This window comes from Gracilinanus agilis, chromosome 1 (assembly GCF_016433145.1).
Source record: "Gracilinanus agilis isolate LMUSP501 chromosome 1, AgileGrace, whole genome shotgun sequence".
NCBI classification, from domain to species: domain Eukaryota; kingdom Metazoa; phylum Chordata; class Mammalia; order Didelphimorphia; family Didelphidae; genus Gracilinanus; species Gracilinanus agilis.
Window position 1 is genome coordinate 96,834,385 of NC_058130.1, and position 26,648 is coordinate 96,861,032.

At 37.9% G+C, this 26,648-nt stretch overlaps 1 protein-coding gene and 1 pseudogene across 1 annotated transcript in view; both read right to left on the minus strand.

Annotated features, from left to right (window-relative positions):
* The window catches only part of CCDC12 (coiled-coil domain containing 12), an 85,744-nt gene extending 73,916 nt beyond the window's left edge, over positions 1-11,828 (minus strand). Inside the window, exon 1 of the mRNA XM_044682080.1 lies at positions 11,694-11,828. Coding sequence (XP_044538015.1) covers positions 11,694-11,789 — 96 coding nt within the window. The 5' untranslated portion in view covers positions 11,790-11,828. The remainder of the gene's footprint in view (positions 1-11,693) is intronic.
* Positions 11,829-23,767: 11,939 nt separating this feature from the next.
* LOC123230816 lies at positions 23,768-24,578 on the minus strand (annotated as a pseudogene).
* Between the last annotated feature and the right edge of the window lie 2,070 nt (positions 24,579-26,648).

Consider the following 26,648-nt stretch of genomic DNA (forward strand, 5'->3'; position numbering starts at 1 on the left):
AGGTGATACCTCAGAGTTGTTTTGATTTGCATTTCTCTAATTATTAGAGATTTAGAACACTTTCTCATGTGCTTATTGATACTTTTGATTTCTTTACCTGAAAATTGCCTATTCATGTCTCTTGCCCATTTATCAATTGGGGAATGGCTTGATTTTTTATACAATTACTTTAACTCCTTGTATATTTGAGTAATTAGACCCCTGTCAGAGTTTTTCGTTATAAAGATTTTTTCCCAATTTGTTGTTTCCCTTCTGATTTTGACTACATTGTTTTTGTTTGTACAAAAACTTTTTAGTTTAATATAATCAAAACCATTTAATTTACATTTTGTAATTTTCTCTAACTCTTGCTTGGTTTTAAAGTCTTTCCTTTCCCACAGATCTGACAAGTAAACTATTCTGTGTTCACTTAACTTGTTTATAGTTTCCCTCTTTATATTCAAGTCATTCACCCATTCTGAATTTATCTTGAGGGTGTGAGATGTTGATCTAGACCTAATCTCTCCCATATTGTTTTCCAAATTTCCCAGCAGTTTTTGTCAAATAGTGGATTCATGTGGGAGAGATATTTTTTAGGATTAAGAAGTAAAAAAAAAAAAAAAATTCCAACTGTAAAGAAAAGGAATTATATAGTGATATAACAATAAATCCTTGGGTAAAAGGAAAATGGATAAAAATGAAGAAAAGTTTAAAATTGACTATACTTTCACATGTGAGAATGAATTCATTCCTGAAACTCTATAATTATTTCTATATTCCTGGGACTCCTAAACATTGTACAAGGCTCTTGGCACCAATCAGGCAGTTAATTTCTCACTTTAAGAACAGTAGCATCCTCAAAGGTAATGCAAATTATTTCAATAACAAGTAAGCTCTTAATTTGGAAAGCGAAAATCATGTGATTTCCGGGTGCCTATTGTTCAGAAATGAGCTCACAGCCAAGAGTTTTCTGATGCCAGAAAGACAGGGCTTTAATAGAAGTAAAATAATTTAAAAGGCCACATTCCCAGCCTACAATGATATTTTACATGTGTTTGTATAACAATGTCAAAGTCTATGCCATGCCCAAGAAGTGGTTCTTTGATCTACCCAGAGGGTATCTAAATTTCCCACAGACAATCCTTTTTTTTTAGTCTTTTTTCCCCTTTGTACTCAAACAGCAACTCCAACATCACTAATCTCAGCCACAAGTAGGCAAATATACTGTTTAAGAGACTAAAGCACTGGTTAGAAAACTCATTAGCCTTTCTGGGAACAGACTATATATCACAATGCAGAGTAATAATTATCTGGGCAGGCAAAGGAGAAGGAAGAAAATAACATCTCCCAGCTATTAATCCAACGACTTAGATTTTTACATAGTGTAGGATGAATTAGCTGAAAATGAAATCAAACTTTACTGAAGTCATGACATTGACACTGACATGACAATAAGGGCCTGTGTTTTGTCTCAAATGACAAGGCCTCCAACCTTAGCAATCCTTATATTGCAATAATCTTAGTATTTACTATTAATATCATTTGCAGATGACCTAAAAGCCAATTGAAAGATATATAGCATAAGCTGACTTTCTAAAACAGAATAAAAGACATTATGAAGAACAGGAATGACTAAAACAGGGTCATGGCAAATCATGTAGAGGGCTAACAGTATCCAAATAATATTAAAAGAATCCGAGAAAGGACTCCAGCACCTTGGTCAGATCCTCTATAGAAGATACACAAAAAGGCAGATGAAAAAATTGCATAGGGCGCCAATGGAAAAAGTCTTCGCACTAATGAGATCATGGAGCTATCATAGGAGAAAAATGATTAATTATAACATCCATATTTTTGTAGCAATTTAAGACTTACAACATGACTTCTCCACAACAACATTATAAGGTAGGAAATAGAAGGATTATTACCTCTATTTAACAGACTGAGAAACTGAAGTTCACTAAGGTTAAGTGAGTTAAGATTTGAACCTTTCAAAAGATCATATAGTTGGAAGGGATCTCAAAGGCCACCTAGTACAACACCTCATTCTATAAATTACTGGTGCCTAGTCAGGTTAAATAATTTGCCCATATTGAAAGGGATAAGCAAATATCAGTGACAGGATTTGAACTCGGGACTTCTGATCTCAGAGACAATGTTCTTTTTTCACTCCATCATGCTGTTTTCCTAAGTGCTCCTTACTCAAAGTCTAGCTCTATTTCTACTATTAACTATTCCCAATTTGAGCTATATTCAGGGAAAGTAGTAGGAGAAAAAAAATTCTAGTTTTTCTTGTCCTCCCCAATTGCAGTTGAAATTCTCCAGCTCACAGTGAACCAGTGTAGTGAGCATTCCACTTAATTACTAAAATTTATACTAAATCACCTGGGCAAGTCACTTAACCCCAAATGCCTAGCCCTTACCACTCTTCTGCCTTAGAACCCATACTTAGTATTGATTCTAAGATAGAAGTGTTTAAAAAAAAAAATCATTGTATAACCAAAGATAGCATGTCTCAAAGAGAGATTATCCTCCATGAATATCTAGCAGCATGATACTAGTTCTAATAGTCTCTCACTGAAGAAGAGTTCATACATACAACATAAGGACACAAAAAGTCAACTGTGTATCTTTCTAATCTAGAAATGCACATGTATCTGGGATATGGATATATTTTAAAACAGACCACAAATAAGATGCAATGACTTAAGTCAGAGCAAAAAACAATTAGGTCAATATGCAAACTAATGAACTTATTCATTTAACACCACCTAGAATATCTGTTCTTATTTAATGTTGGGAACTTAATGAATGGTATCTTTCTCAAGCCATTCCCTGCTCTGACTTTACTTTCTTTTTTTTTTTTTTTTAAACCCTTACCTTCAATACTGTAATTTGGTCCCTAGGCAGAAGAATGGTAAGGGTTAGGCAATGGGAATTAAGTGATTTGCTCAGGGTCACACAACTAGGACTAGGCCGGGTTCTCAATCCACTGAACCACACAGCTGCCTCCTCTGACTCAAGTCTATGTCAAAGTGAAATGACATATTTATATCTTTTATTTTTTTTTTTTTTTAATTTTAAACCCTTAACTTCTGTGCATTGACTCATAGGTGGAAGAGTGGTAAGGGTAGGCAATGGGGGTCAAGTGACTTGCCCAGGGTCACACAGCTGGGAAGTGTCTAAGGCCGGATTTGAACCTAGGACCTCCCATCTCTAGGCCTGGCTCTCAATCCACTGAGCTATCCAGCTGCCCCCTTATTGTATATCTTTTGGTGCAGTAGGAGCTTTAAGTGGAAAAGGGATAGAGGTAGCTTCTCTCCTTCCTACCTTTCCCTCCCTCCCTCTACTACTATATTCATAGATATTTCTTAACCATTTAACATATATAAAACTGTGCTACATTTTTAACTCAGATCCTATCTTTTTCAAGTGTAATATATCAATGATACATGTAAAACCCAGTGGAATTGTGCGTTGGCTAAGGGGGGATAGGGGAACTTGGGGGGCTTGGGAGAGAAGGAAAGAACATGAAATATGTAACTAGGAAAAAATATTCAAAATTTAAAAAAAATTTTTTTAAAAGAAAGGTCAAGTGTAACATAGATGATGGTTTTGAACATTATGCCCCTAAAAACTCATTTTCCCCATAAATTCTGTGGTTTCTATTGCTTGATTTTTGCATAGCACCAACGCTTTTGGGAAATTCACAAATGCCACTATAGCAAAACTGACTATATTGAGAATAATAGTCCTTTAAGATCATCAAGTCCAATTTCCTCATTTTTTGAGTTTCTCAAACAAAGGTCATTTCCTAAATATATAAAGAACTGATTAAAATTTTTAAGATTAAGAGTCATTAGTCATTTGATAATTGATCAAAAACTACAAATAGACAATTTTCAGAAGAAATCTAAGCTATCAATAGCATACAGAAAAATTGTTCCTAATTGTTTAATTACTATTAAAGAAATGCAAAATTAAAACAACTCCAGAGTACTACCTATTTCACTTCCATTGTGTTGGAAGTTCACAAAAAAGGAAGATGACAACTGTTAGAAAGATTCTGAGAAAACAGGCATATTGATTAATGCACCGTGAAGCAATCCAACCATTCTAGAAAGCAATGTAGAATGATGTTCCACAAGTTATTAAACTGAGCATATCCTCTGACCAAGAGATAACCAATTTCTGTGGGTATATGACTGGGGGGGGTGGGGGGGAGGGAGTTGGTTTTTAAAGATCACTCTTACAAATAAGAATATATAGAAATAGGTTTTGAGCAATAACACATGTATAACCTAGTGGAATTGCTTGTCAGCTTCAGGATGGGGAAGGGAAAGGGGAGGGAGAGAACATGAATCAGGTAACCATGGAAAAATATTCTAAATAACTAAATTTTTTTTAAAAAGATAACCACTACTATATTTATATATATACTATATATATGTGTACTATACATATACCCTAAAGAGATAAAGGAAGAAAATATGCACACAAAAAATTACAACAAAGAGGTAGAAACTAAAAGGGTGCTTATAACTGGGGAAAGGATAAACGAATTATGGTATATGGATATAATCAAATACTACTCTTACAAGAAAAAATGAAAGAGATGGTTTCAGAGGAAAACATGTATGAACTACAAAAGTCTTAAGAACTCAATGCAATAAACAACCTCAAATTCCATGTGAACTGGAATGACCTCCAGGAATCAATGCAGAATAACAGGATAAGAACCAGGAGAACCTTATACACAGAGTCAGATACACTGTGACACCATCAAATGTAATGGACTTCTCTACTAATAGCAATGCAATGATCCAAGATATTTTTGAGGGACTTATGAGAAAGAACGCTATCCACATTCAGAGGAAGAACTGTGGGAGTAGAAACACAAAAGAAAAACAACTGTTGATCACATGGGTTGATGGGGATATGATTGGGGATGTAGACTCTAAGTGTAAATATTAATAATATGGAAATAGGTCTTGATCAATGACATGTAAAACCAAGTGTAATTGTGTACTGGCTACAGGAGGGGGTTAGAGGAGGGGAGAGAAAGAACATGAATCATGTAACTATGGAAAAATATTATTAATTAATTAATTAAAGGAGATAAAAAAAACAAATAAATAAACAAACTCAAATTCCAGAGAGCTCATGGTAAAATATGCTACACACATCCCGATATAGGTGATGAACTCAGGATGCAAAATGAAACATATTTTTTGGATATAGTTAAAATTCGAGATTATTTCATTTGACTATGTATATTTGTTATGAGGATTTCAGTTTTGTTTTGTTTTTTCAATTGGAGGAAGGAGAAAAGTGAATTTTTGTTCATTAGAAAAAACAAATCTGAGTTTAAATAACAGAAAAAAATAATAAAATGATAAGGAAATATAAGCAGAGAAAAAGATCACCTTAGCTCAAGCTCTCCTCAACCAATTAACAAATATTTATTATATCCATGTTATGTGCCAAGCACTGTTAAATGTTCTTCTAATTTTAAATCTCTCCCAATCCCAATCCATCCTCCATACAGTTTCCAAAGATTTTCCTTTTAGGATATATTTACATTCTCCTACACAAATTCCAAATGATTCTCTATTCCTCCAAAGACAAACTACTAATTCTTCTGTTTGGTTTTTAAAACCCTATACAATGTGGATACAATGAGGTCTCAAACTTTTATTTAACTTTTTTTAATTAATTAATTTGTTACATTAAAGTTCCCAGACATGTCCTTCCCCAACCCAAAGTAGAGAAGGTATCATTTGACAAAAAAATACATTGGGGATGGGGAGGGTTTGGTCATACATGCTTCAATTTATCAGTTCTTTCTCTGGAGGTCCCTATTCATCCTTTAAACAACATTTCTGTTACTGAATATAAATATTCTTTTGATTCTAATGTTATTCTCCTTCCTGTATTTTCATATCCAGTCAAACAAGCCTTAAATTCTGCTCTCCACCTCCTTTTTTGGTGCCTCTGAATTGGCCCATTCTCTACACCTGGAAGCCACTTAATTCTTAACATCAGCTTCACAGAAATCTCCCTCTTCCATCAATATTCTGCCCAACTATTGTTTTCTAAAGGATGTCTTTCTAGATTCCCCTAAAAATTAGTGACCACTTGTTACAAAACAACCTGTTTCTTTTTCATTTATGGAGATTGACAATGATTTCTGGAGGGATAACCTCTTCTTGCCATATAACCCAGATTTCTGTCAGCTTCTGTATGAACAGTAGACCCCCTGCCTTGTAGATCACTGCTGGAATGGAATGAGAGCCAGGTGCTTTTCCATTCAAGAGGAGCCTAATAGCATTCAATATCTCATTTTCAGTTGAAAGTTGAGCTAGAGAGGGATTGACTTCAACCTAAACTATACAGTAATGGCTTCAGCACTGATGGTCTATTGAGAATAATGCCAAACATATATTTACCTAAAAGACTTTTTTACAGAGAACTCACACAAGGCAAGTGTTCATAGTGCTCACCGCATTCATAAAGGTCAGAAGATGTGGTACAAGAAGACTATCAAGGTCTTTCTGAAGAACTTTACTATGAATTGTGAGACATGGGAGATACTGGCACACAACTACCCACTACTCAAAGATGCTGTGCTCTATGAGCAAAGCATAATTGCAGTGGTACAAAGGAATGTGCAAATCTAGAGACATCTCCATTCCAAATGTTCAAATGGACTACTTGTGCCCAACCTGTGGCAGTCTTCCAAGATCATACTGAACCCATCAGCCTCTGTTGAACATACTGTTCCTTGACCCAAAACTGTGATGTCACTGGTCTTAAAATTCGAAGGATGAACAGTGCCCATTCACCTTAAGCAAACTGTACTTATTTTTATCGATTTTACTTATTTATACTTGAATATGGACAAGTCTTTCCCAAAGAATTCTACAATCTCTTTGACAGAATATTACTTCATTTTTCATATCTACAGTACCTTACTCATAATGGGAGTTTAATAAATGCTTTCTTTACTTGATTATTATTGGTTGACTGAATTAAAAGTCTTTTGCTGGTCTTCCAAATTTTAGGATATATCCAAACTAATTAAAAAAAAAAATAACCAGTCCATTGGAGTTGTGTTCTCTATAGCAGAGTTTGAAAGGTTGGCAGTTTACCTTGAGAGAGGACTTCAGTGTCTGGTACCTTATCTTGCCAGATAATCTTCAGAATCTTCCTCAGACAATTCAAATGAAAGCAGTTCAGTTTTCTGGCATGGTGTTCCAACTGGTAGACTGTCCAAATTTCACAGGCATACAGCAATGAGAGCAACACAAAAGCTCTGTAGTCTTTCAGTTTACCTCTTCTCTTCCACACTTTCTTTTGGAACATTCAGAATGCTAAGCTAACTCTGACAATGTCAAAGTCACCATCTACATGAACCTTCTTGGGAAAGCATACTGTTAAGGTAAGCGGACTTATTCACAGCACTCAAAATTTCTCCATTTGCTAGAACTAGTAGTTCCATATATGGATGGTGTGGTACTGCCTGGTGAAGAACCTGTTTTCTTAGTGTTAATTGTCAGACCAAAGTTAGCACAATAAGTAGAGAATTAATCCACATTCTGTTGCATCTCAGTCTCAGAGGCTGCACTGAGTACACAATCATCTGCAAAGAAAAACTTGCACACCAATTCTCCATCCACTTTAATCTTGGCTTGTAGCCTTTTCAAGATAAACAGTTTACCGTCAGTGTGGAAGCTAACCTTGATGCCATTTTTGTATTCACTGACTGCATCTCTGAGAACATCTCAAAAACATATGCTAAAAAGCATGGGAGCAAGCCCACAGCCTAGCTTCACTCTCCTGGTGACTGGGAACGTGTGAGAGCATTGTCCTTTTTCCAGAACCCTCGTGGTGCTGGTGTACAATACTGATGATGAACTTCTCCAGGTAACCAAATTTCATCATGGTCTTCCACAAGCCTTCATGACTGACAGTATCAAAGGCCTTGATCAGTTCAACAAATGTTGTGTACAAAGCTCTATACTTCTCTTGGCATTTCTCTTGGAGTTTGTTAGGTCTCGGATAGATGGCCATCACAACTATTCAGTGCTGATGGAACCACAATGAACAGGGATAAGGACATAATCCTTATCATGAGATGGGCTGAATACTTCCATAGTACAATAGATCTTTCCCTCCTCTGAACTGTTATGCCAATTATCCACACATTCATTTAGCAATTAATCCTGTACTACTTTGTGCTACCTCTTCTAATGTTCCTTTGGATACAGATACACAAACAAAAGATCTTCAACTTCCTCAGCAAAAGAACTAATGATGCAAAAGTTCCCTTGGATGATAATCCTAAAGAGAGGGGACATGGCCAGGTTCGCATAGCTAACAAGTTTTCCTAACTCCAAACTGCTTGATCACATGGGTTGATGGGGATATGATTGGGGATGTAAATTCTAAACGATTACCCTAGTGCAAATATCAATAATATGGAATAGTCTTGATCAATGACACATGTAAAATCCAGTGGAATTGTGCACTGGATACGGGAGGGGGTTAGGAGGAGGGGAGGGAAAGAACATGAATCATGTAACCATGGAAAAATTTTCTTATTAATCAATTAAATAAAATTTAATTTAAAATTAGATAGATAGATAGATAGATAGATAGATAGATAGATAGATAGATAGATAGATAAGAAAGATCCAGGTATAAAGACTCAGATACCACTTCTCTTTTGAGGTACAATCCATTTTTCTTCCATTTCTCCCATCTCTCTAGAGTTAAGATTCTCCAGGCCAAACTGATTGGATTTATTTGCACTTAACATTATCAAAGTCAAAAAACAGTAAAAATAGTAGATCATGGATTAATAGTTAGGAATGACCTGAGGAATCATTTAGTCAAGCATTGCAAGTGCTCAGGGGGCAAATTCAAGCTGTCTATGAGCCCACACCATCCCCCCATTATCATAGAGAGCTGAGGGAGAAAGTGCTTGCTTTGGGTGGCTGGACAGAGGGGTGGGGCATGCAAAAAAATGGCCTTGGGAAAAGGCCACATGAGCCACATCTTCACCAATGCAGATCTAGTCTAACCCCTCCATTTTACAGATAAGAAAACTAAACCTCACACAGGTAAAGTGAGTCACACATGTTCACAAAATCACTAGGTTATCAGAAGCAATGTTTAACCTCATTGGGGGTCTTCTTCAGTCTAAGTTCAGACACTATGTACTAAATTTCATGTTAAAAAAAAAAAAAAAAAGGCTGTGCACAGGGCTATTTAGTAGCACTCAACACTTTTAATACTCTTTTGAGGCAAAGAGGTTCATACATTCCAGATTAATCCATCCAGACCTCTACTTCATTATCTCATCAGCTGCTGGCTCACTTTCCTTTGTATGTCAAGAAGTTCAATGCCTTGCTCACATCCTTCTCCATCCCTTATACTTGGCCTTTCAACACAAACCCTCAATTACCCTGTTCAGTTCATTAATTCATTAATTCATTAATTCCCTTATCAATTCATTAATCCCAGTTCATTAACTCCACACTCCACCTCAGTCCCATTCAGGAATAGTGATATTCTAAATTTCACAATCATCAGTAACTGCCTACCTCCATGAGCTACAACTCTGAAATTTCTGATCACAACCGATCTTTACATCTCTCCCTATCTTACTCCTCTGAAACCTGTTCTGTGTCTTCACTGCAACCCCTAAGTACTCTAACCTCTCCCAGATATCCTAAATCTGAATTTAGGGCTCTCTCCACTATATAACACTGATTTTAAATTCGTTGGAACTAGGGCAGTTAGGTGGCTCAGTGGATAGAGTGCCAAGTCTGGAATCTAGAAGACCTGGGTTCAAATTTGACCTCAGATACTTCCTATCTGTATGACTCTAGGCAAATCACTTAACTCCAATGGCCTAGTCCTTGCCCTTCTGAAAGTTGTTACCAGGACAGAAAGGAAGGGTTTAAAAAAAAATCTGGAATCTCCTTTAGAATAATCCAGTGACCCACTGCCAGCTATCAAGTCAGAAATTAAACAGACATTAAACATATTCATTGTACTAGATGTGCAACTGGACACTAAAGATAAAAAATGATATGGCCCCTGCCCTGAAGGAGTTTACAACAGTACAGGGATAACACAAATACATATAATACAAGTTAGGAAATTTTAAAGAGCCTAGTAGTATGTGAAAATCAGCACATAAGCCTGAATTCACCTTTCAATCAGAATAAGATGTCTGTGGAGGGGGAGGTCCAACCTAGGGGTGAGGCTCACATAGGGATGAACTACTTTGAATAGAGAAGTTCAAAAGGGGCAGAGTAAGTAAGTACATCATTCATATCGCATTTCCTCTCAGTTCTCACTCTACATTTCTAACTTCTCAAGGAGACTCTCCAAGTAAGGCTTTTCCATTCTTGTCAAAATGGAATAATATAATATATAAAATATATCAAGAATAATCAAGGGTGCAGCTGGGTAGTTCAGTGAATTGAGAGCCAGACCTAGAGATGAGAGGTGCTAGGTTCAAATCTGACCTCAGACACTTCCCAGCTGTGTGACCCTGGGCAAGTCACTTAACCTCCATTGCCTAGCCCTTACCACTCTTCTGCCTTGGAGTCAACACACAGTATTGGAAGATGGAAGGTAAGGGTTTAAAAAAATAAAGAATAATCAAGAACAAAAATATAATGGTAGGAAAGGATAGGTTTTGTATGGCAGATGGAACAGAAATGCTGTTCTGTTAACCCCTCTGTTGTATGTTACTTGTACTTCCTTGCATATATAGATGCACATATGGTTTAGATCCATAGACTCAAGAGAATGTCAAGGCTAAAAGGAACTTTAAACCATCCAACCCCCTCATTTTAAACATGAGGAAACTGATCCTCAACACAGGAAAGTAGTGGAAGAATTCAAACTCAATCAAGGCTTCCTGATTCGTGGTCTTTGTAGATATGTGGATCTGTAGATATGTCTCATCCTCTCCCTACATTGTAATCTCTATTTCAGCAAAGCCTCAGTTGTGTCAGCTTATGCCCAACAACAAACACAAAGTCACTAAGTCTTCACTCTTTTCATCCTGGACTGTTTTTGTTTTTTTTTTTTACAGACAGTAACTATCTGTGAAGGTCAAAGAGAATAAATCCATACAGGTAAATCGCAATGCTGGGGACTCAAAACCCTGTCTTCTGATTTCAAATCCATCATTGCCTAACTTCCTCTGATAACCTTCAATGTTATTCAGTTTTCTGTCACTCTTTCAGGCTGACAAAGCTATGGCAGGTAGAATAGAGAGACAGGGACCCGACCCTCCCCAAGGAAGGGAGAAACGACACCCAAGAAAGCCTGAAGGGCAACTTCTATCTCCTCTCGTCCCCATCTCTCCCTCCCCACGCCTCAGTTTCTTCTTTAGAGACAAGAAGAGAGGAGGTTTCTTCGCTGTTCGCGCGCCCTTCACCGGCTTGTCCTGGTGGAGACAGGGGAGGCCACGTAGAAGGCTCTCGGAAGCAAGGGGAGAGGGAGCTCTGAGGCAGAGATCCACGCCAGTCAGGGATTCCCACACATGTATCGGCCGAGAGGCCTGCTGACCCCGAACACACAGACTCGCCCCCTCGCGCGCCCCGGGCCGTTACCCCGATACGTCCACCCCACTCTCCCTGCCGTCCGCTGTCCCGCTTCCTTCTTTTTCTCTCTCCCCGCCTTCTCACCTTGCGCCCGGTCTTTTCTCTCAGCGCCTTGAGGCGCTCCTTTCGCCGCAGCGCCTCTTCCTCCAGGCGTCCCACACCGGGGACCGGCGCGGCCATATTGTTTCTCTATTCGCTTCCGGTTGGGTTCCGCGCGCAACCTCGGTGAAAGAAGCCCTAGAGAGGAAGAGATGGTTGGAGATGCGAGAGGTGAGGCCTTTTGACCAATCATGGCAGGTTAGAGACTTAGGGGGCGGGATCGGGTGACGACCAAGGGCTGCTTGAGGGAAAACTAGTAGCTCTAAGGCCCCATTAAGCCATCGCCAATCTGCGGAAGCTCATTTCTGATAAGTCCTAAGCAAAGGAGCTCACAGTAAATCGATAGAGTTCTCTTTCTCTAAGTCCATAGATAAAGCAGGGATCCATCTTTTGCTTTTTTAAAAAGGTAACTGGATTCATACACGACTTTTAGTAAAACATTCATTGCATGAAGCACAATCAACTCTTCAAATGCTAGTGGTTTGCATTATTTATATGGCATTTTAAACTTTGCAAAGTGCTTTACATATTTTTTATTTGATCCTGACAATAACCTCCCTGAGGTAAGATGAAATTGGTTTTCCCATTGTACAGATGAAGAAACTGAAGTTCACAGATGTTAAAGATGTCTCTTCCCAGCAAAGGAAAGTAAAAAATGTTGGAGGGGATGTGGCAAAATTGGGACATTAATGGTGGAATTGTGAATTGATCCAACCATTCTGGAAAGCAATTTGGAACTATTCCCAAAGGGCTTTAAAAGACTGGCTGCCCTTTGATCCAGCCATACCACTGCTGGGTTTGTACCCCAAAGAGATGATAAGGAAAAATACTTGTACAAAAATATTTATAGCCACACTCTTTGTGGTGGCAAAAAAATTGGAAAATGAGGGGGTGCCCATTGATTGGGGAATGGCTAATCAAATTGTGGTATCTGTTAGTGATGGAATACTATTGTAAGAATTTAAATTTAGGTTTTATACTAAATATGAGAATTCTAAAGTAATATTGTTGTCCCTGGTTTAAAAATATTACAATTTAAATCAAACTGACTTTTAGCAGCTTTATTTACAAAGAGGTGGAAAAAGTGAAAGTGGAAAAATGTGGATTAAAGAGATAGAAAGTAATGCCTAGCTACAAAATACCCTAAATTTAATCCTAATGTCTCCAGACCACAAATTCGAATTGGAAAGCGAATCTCACCAGAAACCAAAGCCCTAATTTGGAAGCTGAGATCTGAAGAGCCAGGAGATGCTGAAGAATTCACTGAGAACCTTCAATGCATACCAGGCTAAAACTGCCAAGAATCTCACCAGAACTCACACTGAGGGGAGTGTCCCACCAAAGTGCCAATGAGCAGAGAGGGTCTCCTCACTGAAGAACCAAGGAAGGAATTACTCAAGATCCAAGGGAAGTGTCTCCTCCTCCAGTCTGACTCAATGAGGCAGAGAATATGACTGAATCCTTGAGCTGGCCTTTTAAAAGCAGTTCTCTCCTTGTCACTTCCTGACACTCCTCCACTTTATGGGAACCAATTGCAATCTTCCAATTTGCCTGGCACTGCCCAGGGGGCGGTGCAGTGACTTTTGGAGGTATGAGTTTACTCTAGTAAGTGACTAGCAAACTCTATTACTTAATGTCAAGTAGGGGTACTTTAAGTTCTTGATTTGTTTAGCTAAAAATACACTAGGGGAGAGTTAATCCTATCTTCACACTATTGTGCTGAAAGGAATAATGAACTGGAAGAATTCCATGTCAACTGGAATGACTTTCAGGAATTGATGCAGAGTGAAAGGAGTAGAATCAGGAGAACATTATACACAGAGACAGACACACTGTGGCACAATCAAATGTAATGGACTTCTGTACTAGCAGCAATGCAATGATACAAGACAAAAGAATGCTATCCACATCCAGAGAAAGAACTGTGGGAGTAGAAATGCAGAAGAAAAACATGTGATTGATCACATGGCTTGATGGGAATATGATTAGGGATGTAGACTCTAAATGATCACTGTATTACAAATATTAATAATATGGAAATACATTTTGAATAATGATACATGTAAAACCCAGTGGAATTGCTCATTGGCTCCAAGAGAGGACTGGAGGTAATGGAAGGGAAAGAACATGAATCATGTAACCAGGGGAAAACATTCTAAATTAATTAATTAAATGAATTAATTTTTTAAAAAGATGTCTCTTCTGAGGAGACAGTTTGATGGTTCAGTGAATAGATCACCAGGTACTTCCTAGCTGTGTGATCCTGAGCAAGTCACTTAACCAATTTGCCCTGCCTTTGCCTTTCTGTTTTAGGAGCAGATGGAAAGCAAGGATTATAAATTTAAAAAAAATAAGGGGGCAGCTAAGTATCACAGTGGATAGAGAGCCAGGACTAGAGGTCCTGTTCAAATCTGACCTCAGACACTTCCTAGCTGTGTGACCCGGGGCAAGTCACTTAACCCACATTGCATAGCCCTTACCACTCTTCTGCCTTGGAACCAATACAAAGTATTGATTCTAAGGTGGAAGGTAAGAATTTTAATAAATAAACAAATAAAAAAATTTTAAAGATGTCTCTTCCAGGCTAGCAAGTATCTGTGGTGAGATTTTAATCCAGCACTCAATCCACTATACAACCATACCTTTGAGATAAATGGTTGTAGATAGTAGGAAGAGATTCTGAAGCTAATCATGACCTCATCCACAAAAAGGAATGTGTAGATGTCAAAATTTGTGGTTCGACTAAATATAAGAGAATGTGGTCTCCGAAATTAATATATCTCAAGTCAAAATGACTTTTTATCAGTTTTATTTACAAAATAGCAGAAAAGAGTAAAAGGAGGGGAATGTGAAAGAGGGCAGAGTGAGAGGTCTGGCTTATCACCCTAAATATTTGCTTCAGTCCCTGGCTATACTCTGACAGGACTCCAGAAGCCCCAGCCAGAGGGCCCAGAATTAAATTAAGCAAGGGTTTCACCCACCCCACACAACCTCCTCCAAGAGGGAGGCCTATCTGGTGTTAATCTCTCTGGAAGTCAGGAAAGGAAGATCAGTTTTTTCCACTCACCAATCTAAAGTCCAAGGGGAGATTTCAGAGCAGTCTTACCAACTAGAGTCCACTGTGTTATTTGGAATTTTGAGGGTTCATTTGAGCCTTAAAATATTTAGATATATGACAAACTTCCTGTGGATGTTTAGGGGACTTGAAAACTGCATTTCCCATGATTCCTCTTGTAATGCAGGTAGACAGGAAGTGTGATTATGTAAAAGAACAGTTTAAGACCCCTGAGGTTATTGGAAGCGGTCTCTTTGGTACAAGGGAGCCAGGTGGGCAGAAGGTATGGTGGGGAATTTGAATTAGATCTTAGCAGGCACGTGGTCATCTTATATTTTACCAACATGGCTTTAATTAAAATATTAATACTTCTAATATCCATATATATCCATTTTAATTATAACACCACACTGAAGAAGATGATCCTCCACCAGCCTCCACAGCTTTGAAAGAGCTCAAACTCCTCCTCTCACAGGAATTTGCAGCCACTTTTAAAGACTCTTCTTTACTTCCTGTGCATTCCTCCACTTTAGCACATGGGTTGCAGACCTCTCCCACTTAGGAGTTAAGTAGGCTATATACACTTCTGGTGATTAAATTTAAAAGTAGGTGGGTGGAGAGTTAATCCCATCTTCACAATCCCCTCTGTGATCCTTTTGGGAGACTAGTTTTCCTAATGGATAATTTGACATAATCATCTTATACACCTAAAAATCTTCTAACTACAGTTCCATATAATATGGCACCTTCTAAGAAGAAACTACAATAGTGAGAGATTAGAGGGAAATAGAAGAGAGAGCAAAACCAGTGATTGCTAGGCACATTGACAAAAGCCAATTAGGGGGCAGTCCCCTTTGGCATAAAAGTTTACATTCAGAAAAACTGTGTTCAACCCTCTTTCAGTTCAATCAATTGCACCCCAAAGTTAATTCTGAATCTTCTTGATGCAATGTAGGTTTCTACAGGCATCTTTCTCCAAACAGTTCATATTCTGGATTCAAGGAGTTAGCAAACTTTTTTCTGAAATTTTTCTCAATAAAATTTTAAATCTTGGATTTTGTGAAAATTATACAAATGACTGATCAGTTTTAGTACATGAATGTAATAGAATGCTATTGCGCCTTAAGAAACTATAAAAGGCATGATTTCAGAGAAACCTGGGAAGACTTGCATGAACCAATGCAGAGTGCAATGAGCAGAACAAAGAGAACAATGTAAATAATAACATTTAAAAAGAAACATCAGTGTAATGTCTAACTATAATTCCAGAGGAGCAATGAGGAATGATGCCCATCTCATGACAGAGAAATGATGGACTCAATATGTAAAATGAGCATTATATTTTTGGACCTGGCCAATGTGATATTTTTTTTTTACTTGAATATGCATATTTGTGTTAAAGGTTTTGTTTTTATTTTTTCTAATGAGTGGTAAGATGGGAAGGGAGAAAAAATAAATGCTTCTTAACAAAAAAAAAAAAAATTTAACAGAAAGACCAAAAGAGAGAAAGTTTTGAACTAGATATTTTCTGAAGTCTCTCCCAGTTGATCCTGGAAACAACTAAATTTAGTGAGAAAAGTACTGGATTTAAAATCCAAATGACCTCCAGGAATTGATGCAGAGTGAAAGGAGCAGATTCAGGAGATCATTGTACACAGAGACTGATACACTGTGGTACAATCAAACATAATGGACTTCTCTACTAGCAGCAATGCAAGGATCCAGAGCAATGTTGAGGGACTTATGAGAAAGAAAACTAGCCACATTCAGAGGAAGAACTGTGGGAGGAGAAACACAGAAGAAAAACAACTGCTTGAACACATGGGCTGATGGTAATTTTATTGGGGATGTAGATACTAAATGATAACTCTACTCCAACTATCAATGATATGGAATTAGGTCTTGATCAATGTAAGGATAGGGGATAGGACAAAAAGAGCCAGAAGAAGGCTGTTGGTGACAGTTACTGACAGTTGGGATCAGAGAGAATTCTGGGAGGCTCCTTAGGAGGAAAGAGGAGAGGAGGAACTTCCAGTAGAGGACTGAGAGAGGGAGGAGGAGAACATCTCAGCTCGAATACAGTCCTGAAGGCTTCCTGAGGATCTTTCTTTGGACATTGAAACCCTGATTCCCTGGTCAAAGATTCCATCACATCTCACCCAGCAAGTCAGCTAAGTGTCTGGACTCCATTTTGGTAGTGGTCTCTTAGACTCCTTTCCCCATTACCCAGTCTTGCTGAGAGACCCTTTCCAGTTTGACTTGCAATTATAGAAAAGGATAGAAATAGGAAATAGAAATAGAAACTGAAGGAGAAGGGGTGAGGGAAGATGCTTAGGAGTGGGAACCCCAAAGGTTCCCACCTGAGTGATGGACCCCACAGAAATAGAGAAGAGGGCACCCCAAAATCCCTCTGCCCTTCATCCCCTTCCCCAATCCCTATATTGATATTAATAAAAGACATTCATTAGTCAGATAGCATTCCAGAGTGCCTGAGAGACAAGGGGGGAGGGGAATGATTTTCAAGTAATTGAAGTATTCTCATCTGAAAGGGAGATTCGATTTGTTCTGCTTGACCATACAGAGAATAACTAGGAGCAATGGGTGTGCTCTCTTGGGAGTTAGTGGATTACTCCTCACTCAAAACTTCAAACAAAGTGGAGATCAAGTCAACATGCATTTATTAAACCCTTACTATGTGCCAGACACTCTGCTGAGAACTGGATATTAATTTTTTAAATTAATTTTTAAAGTAATTTCCATGGGTATGTGATTCATGTTCTCTCCCTCCCCCCTCCTGGAGCTGACAAGAAATTCTACTTGGGAGAACTGGATAGTTAAAGAAAGGCAAAAATAGTCCCTGTCTTCAAGAAGCTCACATTCTAATAAGGAAGACAATATGCAAATAAATAAATACAAAGTAAACTGGAGGTAATCTCAGAAGAAAGAGTATAGCAATGACAATGGTAAATAGGAAAGGCAGAAGGTAGGAGTTGAGCTGAGTCTTGAAGGAAGTCAGGGAAGCCTGGAATCAAAAACTAGAGAGATTGTTCTTATGATGGAGGATAGCCATCAACTGATGGCATATTCTGGGCAAGGAATAGCAAGGAGCCCATTATGGCTGGATAACAGAATTCAACGAGTATATTGTAAGCCATTTATTGACTATGGTTCAAGTTCCTATTCTGGTGCCATTTATAGAGATCCTGCTCTATAACCAGTCTTATCTGAGTGGCCTACGGTGGTTGTCGGATGTAAAGAACAAAACAGATCGGAAGCACGGCTTGTTAGCTCAAAGTGCTCTGAGGTACAATGGAGTCACCAGTTTGTTATAAAGGAAAGTAAAGATCCCCTTCCCCCAAAAGCCCAAGAAAGTTTCCCACAATTACAGAGAGCAGTATTTTTACTATAGTCAAAACAAAAGCCTTAGAAGCCTCCAAGTGTAGATAAAAGCCTATGCTAAACTATCAACTATATGTGTTATCATTAGGTGAAGCCTGGAACATCTCATTAGGCCTGAAAGCCCATGAAGTTCTCAGCCTTGATAGTATTAAACAATATTTTTGAGCCTCATTATTTTTCTTTAATTCTGGGCAAAATGCCCTGCCAAGGGTTTGACCTTGGCTGTACTAAGCAGCTGCATTCTCCGTCAAAGGGGAACAATGTTAGCCCCCCTCCTGCTGGATTACTGAGAGCCCAAAGCTTTTTCAATAAGACTATAATGCATTTTAAAGAAAGGTGAGAATTATGAAAGGAATCAAAAGAAGAATCTCAGATTTTTATCTTAGATATCCCATTCCAGTTCTTGACCCTGATGGGATAAAAGGTCAATACATGGCTCTGCCGGTCTGTATTGATCTTTTGATGGGGTCCAGATAAAAATATCTACTTGAGATTCTAATTCCTCTTAATAGCTCTCGACATATTCCCCCTTCTCTTCAAAATAACATGATTTATTACACAGGAAAACTTTGAATAATGAAAGAAGTTATAAATTGGTTATAATCATCAATTATAGTTGGATCTGATAGGAATTACAGATCAAATTATTTGTTTATGGCCCTCTACATTTCTTCCCTTTTTGTTTTTAAATGCAGAGAGTATAGCTCAATTTGAATTTGTCTTACTGTGGTACTGAGAGATCTAATGATCGTTGGGAAACAAGACAAAATTATAAGGAATAAGATAAAGGCAAATCCAACAGCAGTGAGGGTATAAGTCAAATTATTACAGGTAATGTAGGATGAAATATTCTCAAAAAGTGAGGAGACCAAATTTGGATTGGATTCCGAAATAGAAGAATGGCTGATAGCCATAATTTGAACATGCAGCAATTTTAGATCAATAGAGGCCTGTGAATGATTCCATAAACCAAGAATGTGTTGTTGTATATTCTCCCAAGGAACATCTGTCTGATTGTAAATAAGGGGAGGTCACGCAGATCCATTTGTATTCTGCATGACACTTTCATTTAAACCTGGTCTTAATGTGTTGAATCCGATTGCCAATGTATAAGACTATGTTGTAGAGATGAGTATTGTTCTGTTTATGAGCCAGACTCTAGATCTTAGATTTAGAAATGCAAGGGACCTTATCAGCGATCTCTCATTTTTCACGTGAGGAAATAGAATCCTTAAGAGGTCACACAGGTCAGGACTCAAGAGCACCCTGGGTGTATTGACTTGAAATCTAACTCTCCTGCTCTAGGTATTCTAAGATTCTGAGTCTTTCTGACTTTTGAGGCTCTTGACACGCAGAAATTCTAAAAGAATTGGAGATGATTGTATAAATTACAAAATAATTTATTTCTTTTGATATCCCTGTACTAAAGAATTCCTAACAGCATTCCTATACATTTTTAACTCTCCTGGTACATTAAGCATTAGTTTATTTAGTTGTATCCATGATTGAAATGTGTAAAATGTATAACACCTATGGACCTTCCACCTCCACAAAAGGGTGAGTTGGAAGTGTCCTCTCATCTCTTCATTCCAGTCCTGCTAGAGCTTTATAATTTTGTTACATTTGCTTTTGAATTTTTTTGGTATGTGGTTGTTCTTTCCATTTATATAATTATGGAATCTTCTTTGTATTTCAGTCATTCTCATGTTTGACTCTGTGACCCTATTTGGGATTTTCTTTGCAAAGATACTGGAGTGGTTTGCCATTTCCTTTTCCAGCTCATTTTATAGATGAGGAAATGGAAGCAAACAGGGTTAAGGTGACTTGCACAGAGTCACATAGCTAGTGAGTATTTAGGCCATATTTGAACTTAGGAAGAGGAGTCTTCCTGACTCCAGGTCCAGCACTTTATCCACTTTGATACTTAACTGCCTAAGTATTGGTTTACTTAGTGTTAATTTCTAGCCTGACCAGCTAAAGGTGTGAGAACACTCATTTCTGAAGCCCTAAGTATTAGAAATACTGTGCCTGTGTCTTAGGCGGCCTTTCTTCATTAAATAGTACATTAACATTAATAATAATAATATTAATATAGAGATTTAAGATTTCCAAAGCACGTTGCACATATTATTTCATTTGGTCCTCACTGTAAGCCTCTGAAGATGCAGATGCTATTATTTTCTACTGAAAATGCAAGCCAGCCACCACTTGGGGATACTACTTTCCCAAGCAAAAGAAACTGTGTTAAATATGGTCTACTGCAATCCTTTTTTGCTTGCAAGTTGAGTTAATAGCTTTCTTTGAAGTATAACTGCTCATAGTGGCATAAATTCACTAAAAATTAAAGAGATTGTTTTTCTTCTTCTAATTTCTACAAAAGATTTCCACTCTTCCTGCTACCCCCATTACCTATTCAAAGATAAGAGTAACTTTCTTCAAGGTTATTCTTTGGATATTTATTGATTACCAACTTGACTGTTCATCCAGAGGTCTTCCAATGTCATTAACTATATATTATTTCTAATTTACTCATGAGGACCAACTCATCATGTCTCCTCCTAGACAATAAGTGCTGACAACTAAGACCAATGAGGTTCTTGAGTATGTGCCAAGGTCTAGTTATTGTCAATCAATAAATATTAATTAGGCCCCCTACTATGTTCCAGGCAATATGTTAAGTGTTGGTGATTAAAAACAAAAGAGGCAAAAGACAGATCTCAGTGTCAAAAAGGGGAAATGACAATCAATCAACATTTATTAAACACCTACTATTTTACAGGCACTGTGCTAAGCATTATCTAAAGGGACCTTGGCAGTTTTCTCAATCCTTATTTTCACTATTTACCTGTGATCTGGCCAGCTATAATTCATCCCCTGTAACAGGGGCCGGCAACCTTTTTGGCCATGAGAGCCATAAACGCCACATTTTTTAAAATGTAATTTCGTGAGAGCTGTACAGTGCTCACAGTGTGCGCTCCTGTAACAGTGCCTGAAAAAAAAAATTGACTTTATGGCTCCTGCAGAAAGAGCCATACCCCTGCCCTATAATAATGCATTTCCTTCAATAAATCCGACTTAAATATATGTGAATTGTGAGCTAAATTTTGCTTTCATCTTTTGGTGGCAAGAGTAATGTTTGCTATATTGTCATTATTATTCATTTAGAAGCATGTGCTATTAAATGTTGGGGAATAGGTGGGAGAGCCTAATCACTTTTCCAACCCTGGAAATAGACTAGTGAACTTGGAACACCATTAAAGCTCCATCAGAATAAGCTGTAACATATGGTTATAATGGAATACTAGAGTGTCATAAAAAATGATGAATGGGGTAAGTTCAGAAAAACCTGGAAAGACTTACATGAACTGATACAAAGCAAAGTAAGCAGAACCAAGAAAACACTATACAATAACAGAAATATTGTACAATGATCAATTGTGAAGAAATAAACTATTATCAGCAAAGCAAGGTTGCAAGATATCCCTAATGGCATGATGAAAAATGCTATCCACATTCAAAGAAGGAACTGTTGGTGTCTGATTGCAGATCAAAGCATGCCATCTTCCACTTTATTTTCTTCATGAGCTTTTTTTTTTTTTTTTTTTTTTTTTTTTTTTTTTTAATTTTTTTTTTTATTTTAAACCCTTAACTTCTGTGTATTGACTTATAGGTGGTAGAGTGGCAAGGGTGGGCAATGGGGGTCAAGTGACCTGCCCAGGGTCACACAGCTGGGAAGTGTCTGAGGCCGGATTTGAACCTAGGACCTCCCGTCTCTAGGCCTGGCTCTCAATCCACTGAGCTACCCAGCTGCCCCCCATGAGCTTTTTATTATATGTGTGATACATGTCTTCTGGCATGGCATGAGAAATATGGAAATATGTATTTCATGAAAGCACTGGTATAGTCTGTAATATTTAAAAAGGTTGTGGTTGCTGATTATGATAATTAAATATTAAATTATGAAGCTGTTAGTAGCTTTTAACAATTTGGTTTAATAAAAAATATAGTAAAAAGAAGAGGGAAATGTAGGAAGGAGGTAGAAAATATTTCCTAGCTAAATACCCTAAGTGCCAATCTGATGGGATTCAGCTCACCATCAAGAAAGGCTCCCTCAGGTCATGATCTCCAGCCAGGAATCACAATAGTTTCTTCAGCAAGAGTCTCACCAACCCAAGAGAAAGCTCCTTCAGTCAGTGTCTGAATCCAAGTGCCTCCAGAGTGCAAATGCAAATCTCACAGCTCAAGAGAGTGTCTCCAGCCAAGCTTATTACCAACCAAAAGATAGTGTGAGTCACAAAGACTGAGCCACCAAGGAGAATCTCACCAAAGAGAGTATCCCACAGAAGACAGTTTGCCACCCAAAGAGTGTGTCCTACAGTAAGAGAGTGCTTATATGCAGTTTCTCCACCCATAAGCTCTCCCACTCACATCTCAGGAACCAATCACAGTTTCTGGCACTGCCCAGGGGGCAATGCCTATGGGATCCATAGCTTGTCTCTGAGGGTGTGAACTTTTATCAAAAGGATCTTCAAGTTTCTGACCGATTAAGTTTAAAAGAAGGAGAATTCCAAGTTCTTGACTGATCAAGTTAAAAGTTGCTGATTGATTACATTAAAAGACAAAAGGAGGGCAATTCTATTTTCATAAACTAGGCTATTTACCGCCTGGGGAGGATGGAGGAGAGAGTGAGAGAATCTGAATCATAGAATGTCAGAAAACAGTTGTCCAAAATGGTTTCTACATGTAATTAAAAAAAAAAGTTATATGATGATTTCAGAGAAACATGGGAGGACTTGTATAAAGGTAATGCAGAACAGAGCCATCAAAAGCAATTCTCTAACCTGGAGAGGATGAAGTAGAAAAGGAAACAGAAAAACAGTACAGATTATAGACCAACTAAGGGTGTAAAAGATGTGCAAATTTGAGTACACTTGTATGTAGAGAAGGAATAACCTGTCCCCTAAAAGTCCTGCTTAATTTTAAGTCCATTGTGGCTATTTGGGGTGAAGGTGAGCCCCAAGTAGAAAGTCATATGCATTGTAATTCATAATCATTATATTAAGTGGTTTTGCTTAATACTTTTCATGGAAATGTTCTTTATAAATGGTTTGTAAGTATGTGTGCTATATTGAAACAAAATGTATCAAAAGAAATTTCCCAAAGAGATTAACTCTCTTTGTAACTGTCTCTGAGATAAGAAAGTAACTGGATACTTATGACTCTATTTCAAAGAAATTCTACTTTTTTTAAAATTTTTATTTTAAAACCCTTACCTTCTGTCTCCGAGTCAATACTGTGTATTGTTGTAACAAGCATGACCAGAAAATGAGCTAAGCACAATGGTAAATAATAGGTATTTTTTTTTAATCTTTTAAAAACTTCTATTTTAATTAACATATTAGAGAAGAGGATAAGAGAATACATGCTCACGTTATTTACTGATGAGGAAATGAGGAATAAGAACTTTTAATGTCAGAGGCCCTGGGTTTTTTCAATATAAAAGCCCTTATACAAGTAGCAATTAATGTTACCTAGCATTGTTGCGAGGCTCCAAATTCTAAAACAACCACTAGTAATATTTATAAATATAATTCTATTTACAAAATTTCCAAAATAATTTTTATTGTCAGGATTCTGTACTTTAGTTCTCCTTCTCCTGTACAGTCTTGGTAACCCGAAGTTGACCAGTATGCCGGGCAGCGATGAGACCGACCTTTTGTCTAGCTGGGGCATCTCTTCGAATGGTGGATGGTTTTCCAATATGCTGGTGATTACCTCCTCCAAAGGGATATTCCACAGGATTCATGGCCACACCTCGGACATGAGGCCAGCAGTTTCTCTTAGCCTTATATTTGCGGTAGGCATGACCTGCTTTAAGGATGGGTTTATCAATACGACCTCCACCAGCAACAACACCAACTATAGCTCTGTTTGCAGAGGAGATCACTTTCTTGGAGCCTAAAGGCAGCTTCACCCGTGTTTTCTTAGTTTCTGGATTGTGGGGAATAACTGTGGCATAGTTTCCAGATGTGCGGGCAAGCTTACCCCAGTCACCAGGCTTTTCCTCAAGACAGCACACAGTAGTTCCTTCAGGCATAGTGCCAACTGGGAGGACATTGCCAATGTTGAGTTGAGCTTTCTTACCACAGTATACGAACTGGCCGGTATGAATGCCTTCAGCAGCAATGAACAACTCTGTCCTCTTTTTAAATCAGCATGGATCCTGGAAAGCGACTTTTGCAAGAGGAGCCCCTCGACCTGGATCATGGATTATTGTCCTTTACAATACCCTTAATGTAACCATACCTCTCTTCGAAGTCTATGGCCCGAAGCTTGGCAGCCCCTTTTCGGTGCTTCACATGAACTTGGAAGACGGAGCCCGCACCCTTCCTCTGACCACGAATCACCTGGCCCATCTCGTGCCATCTAGCTATGGACTTGCTGAAAATAGTAGGTATTTTTAAAATACTTGTCTCTTTTCCTACATGGCTGATGAAAGAATTCCATCAGCTGGAACTAGTCACCCATTCTGGAATTAAGCTAAGAAAGCTAAGAAAGTCAACTATTTTGGAATTAAGCTAAGAAAGTGACTAAATATGGCCATATTCTTTTACCCACTGATTCTACTTTAAGACATCTACATAAAGGAGATAAGAGATGAAAATAAAGGTACCACTTTAAACTGAAACATTTACAGCCACACCTTTTTTTAGAAGCAAAGAAATAGAAATAGCTGTCCATCAACTAAATTGCTTAAATTAATGTTTGTATGTGAATGTAGTGAAATATAAATGTTCCATAAGAAGAGATAACCATGAAGTATACAGAGCAGCATAAAAGGATTTACATGCACTGATGCAAAGTGAAGTAAATAGAATCAGGAAATTCATTGATGGAATGACTACAATATAAGTAGAAGGAATAAAAACAAAACAAAATTGAACTTGATCTAATGATAATGAAGCAGCTAGGTGGCACAGTGAATAGAGTGCCAGGCTTCATTTACTACCTATGTGATCCTGGGCAAGTCATTTAATGCTATCTGCCTCAGTTTTCTCATCTGTGAAATGAGCTGGAAATGGCAAACTAGTATCTTTCCCAAGAAAACCCCAAAATGAGGTCATGAAGAGTCAGACATCACTGAAGTAACCAAGCAACCACAAGAAATTATAATCACTGGGCTTCTTGAAGAAGATGTTAAGGGAAGAACACATGTGATTCCACCAACCCTGACTCAGCTGAACCATCTACATAAAATGTAGACCTTCATGATGAAGTTAGTTGGTTTTTTTTTTTAAACTCTTCTATCTTAGAATCAATATTAAATGTTGGTTCCAAGGCAGAAGAGTGGTAAGAGCTAGGCAACTGTGATTTAAGTGATTTGCCCAGCGTCCCACAGTTTGGAAACTGTCTATATATTTGAGCCCAAGACCTCCCATCTCCAGGCTTGAGATCCACTGGGCCACCTAGCTACCCCATGACCTAGTTTTAATGTGTTAACACGGAGAGTCCTGTGATCCTTTTATGAGAATGAATACTTCTCTGATTGAGTAAAGAAGGAAATTGAGTTTGGCTGAACAAACAAATTAGTCATGCCTTTGGGAGATTGAAATAACTAATTTCCACACAGAATTCCAGAGAGGGGTTCCTTGCTTAGATTGATGATTTTCCAAGGCCTCTTCACAGTTCTATTTTTTTCTGCTCTTAGTTTATCTCCTTATAAGTTGTTTCCTTCCTCAAATGACTGGTTCTCAGTATCTGTATCAGTCAGGAGTATATGTCTCTGCTGCCAGATGGATATAGCATCTCCTTCTGGTTAAACAGTCCTACTCCAAAGCAATGAAGATGGGGGATGGTGAGAAATTCTGACCTCAGCTCCCAAATCAATTTTCTCTAGGGTGCCTTGTTTTTCCAAAACTTTTGGTTGCCAGTTTTAAACTTTTCCCACTCTCGAGTGCTGAAATTTGCCCAGAGTTTAACTATTTGAAGTATCCCTTCTCCATTGCTTTATTTAATGTCAGCTCCTTTTTTGATTCTATCAGGAGCTTAGAAGGAAAATATTTTACATACTTTTCCCTCTTTAGTTTTCATTGCTAGATTTCCCCCCATCTCATTCTATTTTGATGAATACTTATTTGTATATGTTAGATAGTAAACTCCTCATTGGCAAGGACTATGTCATTTTTCATTTTTGTGCACTCAGATTTGAACACATGACCTTTCATTTTGTAGGCACTCAATAAATGTTTGTTGTTTTTTTTTCTAAACCCTTACCTTCAAACAAGGAGAACATTATACACAGTAACTGAAATATTGTGGGACAATCAAATATAATAAACTTTTCTACTAGCAGCAATGCAATGATCCAGGACAATCCTGAGGGACTCATGAGAAAGAACACTATCCACATGCAGAGAAAAAACTATGGGAGTGGAAATGCAGAAGAAAAACATATGATTTATTACTTGTGTATATGGGTATAAGAT